The sequence below is a fragment of the Ctenopharyngodon idella genome, chromosome 8 (genome assembly GCF_019924925.1).
Source record: "Ctenopharyngodon idella isolate HZGC_01 chromosome 8, HZGC01, whole genome shotgun sequence".
In the NCBI taxonomy this organism is placed as follows: Eukaryota; Metazoa; Chordata; class Actinopteri; order Cypriniformes; family Xenocyprididae; genus Ctenopharyngodon; species Ctenopharyngodon idella.
In genome coordinates this window covers 16,676,344-16,682,880 of record NC_067227.1, presented here as the reverse complement: position 1 = coordinate 16,682,880, position 6,537 = coordinate 16,676,344, and the positions used below count along the sequence as shown (strand labels likewise).

The following is a 6,537-nucleotide window of genomic DNA, read 5'->3' as shown; positions in this document are numbered from 1 at the left end:
TGTCAGGTTTTCATGAATTCACCTTACAAGAGAATACTGTGAAACACAGTAGTTTCATTCTCTTAGAGTAATAGTCCAAAAATTCAGCATTTTAGTGTTGTCACACAGGCCAAATACTAATGAAAGAGCAGTAGCACATATTGAATGATCTTGTTTACAAATTTATTGAGTAAACGCAATGCAGCAAACAAATAAAAATTACATAAATAAGTGGAAAGTGGAACATTAAATTAATAATATTAATATCATTTACACCAGGCAAATGATTTCACAATACACCAAAATCTGGGCTTAATAACATCTCAACATTAGCTCTAAGGCTAAAAATAAACCTTTGCTTTGAAAAACATCTGAGTGGGGTCAACACAGAGAATGGATGCTTTGTTGACAACAAATGCATTTAGGCTACAATATTCCTGTGGTGACTCCACTTGTACATTTACAAACACAAAGTTAATTCCTCGAGTTAGACTGGCATAGCCTCATTGCTGTTTTATAGAACAAGATTATAGTTTCTCTTAATGTGCTGTTAAGAAACTCATCATGACCAAAGCAGTTATATAGTAAGCTGAAATGATAAATTATAAGACCACGTTAAAGCTGACAATGAGACAAATATGCCTAACATCCCGTTTCATGTGCCTATGATAATTTCAGTGTTAAAACTGTTCTTCTCCTATAACAGTTAAAGTAAAAGTCCCCAAAACAGGACTTAAAATTTAATACATTCTGTCTGTGTCTTCCTCACTACAATTTACACAGAAGAGAAATGGTTTCCCTAAAAAAAAGGGCTCTGTCATCAGGTTAGGATGTTGGACGTCTTCACTGTGCTGAGCGACTACACGTCTCGGCATTTCAGGAGGTCGTACTTCACATAACCGACTCGGTCAACCTGCTTTTTGGCATTCATTCTCCAGTAGAAACTCTCCCGGCAGAAGTAAAAGAATCCTGCAAAATATCAAAAAATAGAAGAACACATTTAATTTGCTTGATCAGATAAATCAGAGTAGTTAATCAGACTTTTAAACATTAATTTGAACATAATCTCCCTTACCCTTGTAGAGGAACACATCATGTGAATCGATGGGCACTCCACCAAAAGCTGAGTCAGTGAGTCGAGGGTATCCTGTGTCAATCATCTGAGCCTTCACATCGAGTCTGTGACAAGAAATAAGAGATAAGACAATACTGTGAAAAACTACAATTATCATTATTATCATTAAATTATAATTTCCCATCGTTAGCTCAATGCTATAAGCTTATCAGTTACAGTCTTGAAGCAAAGTTACTTACCTCCAGAAGTTCTCTCCTTTAAACAGGAGCACCTTGCCTTTTGCTCTCTGCACAGCTCCCTCCACTCTGTCCAAGTCGATTGGTAGGCCGAGCTTCTCGATTTTACGTGGTCCAAGCACATCATTTCCAGTATAAACCCAGAACTGTTTACCTGTGCATATGAAATACAGTACTGTTATATATCTGAACTTCAACCTATTCTGCAATAATGGCAAAATATCTCAATCTGATAAATAAGTACCTGCAAAGAAGTAGATCTTTTTGGTGAGTTGGTCCTCAAAGGCACTGTTAATGATGGCTGGCAGGGCAGGCCACTTCTCAGAGATCAAGAAAGGGCCTTTGCGCTCTCCTTTGCTTGAGATCTTCCAGTAGTGCCTTAGATGTTTAAAAGTGAGAATTTAGAAACATGTATTTGAGAAAGTGGCTTAATGAAGTGCTTTAGAAAATGAGAAGTTTCCTAAGTTATGTTTGCAAGTTCATGTAGAATAACAGCTCATACCCATTCTTGAAGAAGTAAAGCTCTTTCTGGATTTCAGTGATGGTATCAAATTCCTTGATTTGGCAGGCATCCTGTGATGGGACTACATCTGTTGTGGTGGAAACAGTGGTTGTTTTCTCACTTGGGGTGGGTTTAGTTGGCCCAATCGGAGAGGAAGTGGTGGTCTTTGGTTTTGGAGGAGTGGGGTCAGGGCCAGTTTTAGGTCCTGAAAAGAAAAAATAAATAAAAAAATAGAGATATAAAACCAGAATTGTATATGACTCTTCAGTTTCAAGATAAAAATTCTTGAATTTTGAATAAGAACATGCATAGTAAAGTAAACAATCAGAGAATGATGGATCATTTAAGTGGGTAAATACCATAGAGATACTGAATGCCTGCAATATCATCCTGATTCAAGGAGAAATCCTCTATATATTTGTACATGGGAAACATCAGAGCGTCTTTGACGTTGGAGTGATCCAAACCAAGTGCATGTCCAAACTCATGAGCAGCCACCAGAAACAGACTGTATCCTGAGAGAAAAGGCATGTTAGCTAATGTCTCGCTTTCATATTTTTATAGTGTCTAAAGGAGATGATTATAACTTACCCCTATCAGGGCAAAATCCCCATTTTTTATCTGTGTCATAGTTGCTGGTAGTTCCACACCAGAGTTTTCCATCACTACGGCCTTCACTGGTGCAGGAAGTGTATGACTGTCCCAGGAAGATGAAAGGAAACTGGCATGGCTCTCCTTCTGAATTTCCACCAATCACAGCTGTATCTGTAAAGGGAAAATATATCATAAAAGATTTAATATATTAATATTAAATATGAATTTACATGTAAATATCTATCTATCTATTTTAGATAAATAGATATATGGTGTGCTTGTGAAAAATAATATCTGATTGTGAGCTGCTGAGACTTTGAGAACATATTATTCTTTCATATTTTCAATATGTATCTTACTCCATCAAAGTTTCAGGGTTGAGTCTGAAGATATATGAGCTGCTCACCTCTGTTAGGACAGAATCCATACTTTTTATCAGTGTCAAAGTTAGCTGTGGTGGCACACCAGCGATACCCATCAGATCGTCCATCGGTGGTGCATGAGTTATATTTTACCCCCTGAAACACGAAGGGGAAAACACATGGTGCTTCATTGCTGTTCCCATCAAACGTGAAGAGAACTGTGGGAAAACAGAGACGGAATGTTAGACATGCTCATAAAAATAAACACTTGTGCTTGTTGAAATACTGTCACAATAATTCCACATAAGGAGTCAGCTGAAATGTCTGTTTTGGAATTAAAGCCCCATAAAATCATTACTGGAACACTTACGCTCACTGGGACAGAAGCCATATTTCTTGTCCTTGTCGTAGTCTGCAGTGGTTGCGCACCAGGGGAGACCATCTTCACGTCCCTCAGTGGTGCAGGAAGAGTAGGATGTTCCCTCAAACAGGAAGGGGAAGTGACACAGTGCACCCTCTGCATTACCATAGCGGGTTTGAATGGCTGAAGGAGACACATCAATGTCATTGTCTACTCCACAAATTTATATATAAATTAAATATATAGGCATAAACATGACGATCCCCTTGTGAGGGACCAAAGCTTTATTTATTTTTAAGGACTCAATACTATATATGAGAAATACTAAGTGTGATATTATATAGACAATATGTTTCCAATATTAAGTAATCTGCTTTTTTATGGTTATTGGATGGAACCCAAAGCAAATATTTTAAATATTATCCCAGTTTGACAACCCTTGTTTCAGGACACACTCTAACTGTCACTATACACTCAAAACTGTAGAGGGAGCTATTGTTCCACTATGCGCCCTGTATGAAACCGTATGATGAGCGTATTATACTACATGAAATAAAACTATTTATAGGGTGAATTCAGGGCAATTGGGACACTTTTTGCCATTGAGATGACTTGGAAAAGTGTCCCAATCAACCTGAATTCACACTATATCAAAGCAACTGCTATTCATACAATGAAATTGGGGTGTATTGAAATACAAATAAAATACACTCACCTGGTCCAGATCCAAGGGTCCAGTATTCATCATCATCAAAATGGGCATCTCCTTGTATTCCCTGACCTGGAGGGTAGGCGTGAGCCAGCAGCCCATCTTTCCCATCAAAAGGGTAGGGATCTCCGTGATCTGAAACCAAAACAGCAGCTCATTCAAACCTCCTCAGAAGTCCAAGTGTTTAATCTTAATATTTTATCCATTTCAAAAACTCAACTCACCTGCTCTCCCAAAGGAGATCATGATGTCAGCAGTGCCGTCATAGAGGCGCGTGAACGTCAGAGGGGTAACGTCACTCCAGACTTTGAAAGCTCTGGCAAAGGCGTCATCGATCAAAGAGGATTCCATGTCTGGTGAGTAGTTCAAAATCCTGCAAGTCAAAACAATGCAATAGATTACATCATGTTCATCACAAACATATGAGATAAAAATGTTGTAGTCAAAGGTTTGGTGCAGATAATTTCTCACCTGTATGTAACTTCACTGTGATCCCACTTCAGGTCTCCATCGAAAGTCTGATAGTTGCGGATGTCTGGGACCCCACAGCGAGGCTGCTTCATTGCATCAATCGTGGGCTGGTCAAGCGACCCTGTCTCCTCCAGCCCGAGCTGCCGCTGGAGCTCCTTCAGAGCTTTAGAAGGGGACACGACTGCCTGCAGTCCGCTCTTCTGGAGAACATCTATGTAGCCATAACGCTTCAGGTACTCCTGGAGTCAAATATATGCATAGAAAGGTGTTCATATAGAATAATACAACTGCATTTGTACTATTTCAAAAGTGGAGGGCTGAAAGTAGATATCCATATCATAGAAACCATGAACTAATAAGTTGATATACTCACATCTGCCAGCTGTATGTCTGTCATGTTCTTGATCACATCTCCAGGGAAAGTCACATACACAGATTTGAGCGGCACACACCAAGCCCCTAAAGAGCAGGTTCCAAGAACCAGAAACGCCACAACTCCAAGTCTCATGTTTAGAGTTTCAAGTCAAAACTTGAAAGAAAAAAGTAAAGTTCGATAAGAAAACAGACTCTAGAAATACTAGAAAAAGTCTTCCAGGGAGACGAAGTGCAAGCAGTCTTGTTCTTTCTTCTCCTGCTGATTTGTCTTTTCTTGTGCCCTGAAGGCAGTATTTATGTGCACCTCAGAGATTAGTCACTGTGCACCCACCCCTCCATAGGTCATTTTAGCACTCCCACTTACCAAACACTTGCCCACTGAGAGGAGTGATTTTTTTCTGTCCATTCAAAAAACAAGGGGATTTCCAGCAACCTCACATTGAGCTTGAAGACACAAAAGATTGTCTTTTATCTAGTTTCTTAAAATAAATGACCACTCACATCACATCTTTTTTTAGTAATCTTTAAAATTTTAAAGTAATCTTTAAAAATGTAAGTATCTTTATATAAATATAATAATAAACATAAAAAAATTGTATATATGTTTTGAGAAATAGGCTAAATGAATATGACTTTTTATGCAAAAGAAAAGTGAATAAATAAATAGTATATATATAGCAATTGTTATAAGAGTATAAATGTATTAATGGAAAATAATTAAATAAAATATATTTTTAGCAATTGGCCATACAACTATAAATGCACTTATGTACAAGAAAAATAAATAAATAGTATGTATTTTTAGCATTTAGGTATAATGAATGAATGAATAGATAATTTTAGAAATTGGCTATATGAGTATAAGTGTATTTCCGCCAAATATATAAATAAATATGAGTGTGTAGGGGAATTTTACAGTTAAATACCCAAAAGACCAGATATGTTGAATAAAGACCCGGAGTCAAAGTTTAAATAATTAATAAATTGAAGAAAATTTTACTGAAGAATAGTTTGCAGTTTCATCAGCAGAGTCTCACAAGGAGTTCGTAGGCCGCTCTGCGTACATTCACATTTCCACAATAATTATACTCTAACAAGAGTCTACTAACTACGTCATTACTTCAGGTTGAATGATTCTGATTGGCTAAGAAAAATAGGCAAATTTGGTAATCTTCCACACATGGACAGATAGTCAGAAGCATATCTCCATTCGCCAGGATGCTGACGAGGGGACCCTGGATTTAGGTACTGGATGTCCTTTTGGGTTCATGACATGGCGTCTGCTGGTCTCAAGCAGAGTGCCAGTTGTCCACCAGTACAAAGGACCTGCACAGAACACTAGCGCACATACACAGATACACATGGTTCGCAGCTTCTTCAAGGTTGAAGTTGATCTGAGCTCTGCTCTGAGCAGGAAACTTTCCCAAAACATACTGATAATATGTTCTTTTCTCTCCGTGAGAGGTACAGATGATATTCAAAATTATTTTCTAGTGTTTGAAAAAGGAAAATAAATGCTTTAACATATGTTGAAGAAGTCATTCAAATAATTTAACAGAAAGATAAATGTTGATTAATAACTTAAAAGATATATATTGAAGCGGCAGTGGATTCCAGAATCCACCCCTTCAAGTGTAAATTTACTTATGTAGAAAAATGATTAATAAACCATTATAATATAAATATACTAGATACAATAAATATAAATAAATTAAATGTAATTATATTGATATATCAGTTTTCCAAAGGGTGTTTTCATAGTTTTTTTTGTTGTTGTTGTGTGGACCGTTACCTGTCAAGAGCAATGGATGGATGTAAAGTCACTCTATGTAAGTAAATTTTAGAAAACCCATAAACTAAAAAGGTGCCAGAT

At 37.3% G+C, this 6,537-nt stretch overlaps 1 protein-coding gene across 1 annotated transcript; it reads right to left on the bottom strand.

Moving 5' to 3' along the window:
- Positions 1–140: 140 nt before the first annotated feature.
- Positions 141–4,950, bottom strand: mmp9 (matrix metallopeptidase 9). Its single transcript, XM_051902526.1, has 13 exons — positions 4,663–4,950; positions 4,290–4,528; positions 4,043–4,191; positions 3,825–3,953; positions 3,119–3,292; positions 2,793–2,966; positions 2,384–2,557; positions 2,152–2,307; positions 1,793–1,997; positions 1,535–1,668; positions 1,294–1,444; positions 1,055–1,158; positions 141–948 (listed from the first exon to the last, which is right to left on the bottom strand). Exons 1-13 carry the CDS (start codon positions 4,795–4,797, stop codon positions 839–841), a joined length of 2,034 nt encoding a protein of 677 aa, XP_051758486.1. The 5' UTR covers positions 4,798–4,950; the 3' UTR covers positions 141–838.
- Between the last annotated feature and the right edge of the window lie 1,587 nt (positions 4,951–6,537).

Coding starts and splice junctions, on each gene's coding strand:
- mmp9 (XM_051902526.1), bottom strand. CDS start 4,797: ATGAGACTTGGAGTTGTGGCGTTTCTGGTTCTTGGAACCTGCTCTTTA. Junction 1,998..2,151: donor AGGCATTCAGTATCTCTATG/GTATTTACCCAC, acceptor TTTTCTTTTCAG/GACCTAAAACTGGCCCTGAC. Junction 1,159..1,293: donor AAAGGAGAGAACTTCTGGAG/GTAAGTAACTTT, acceptor TTCTTGTCACAG/ACTCGATGTGAAGGCTCAGA.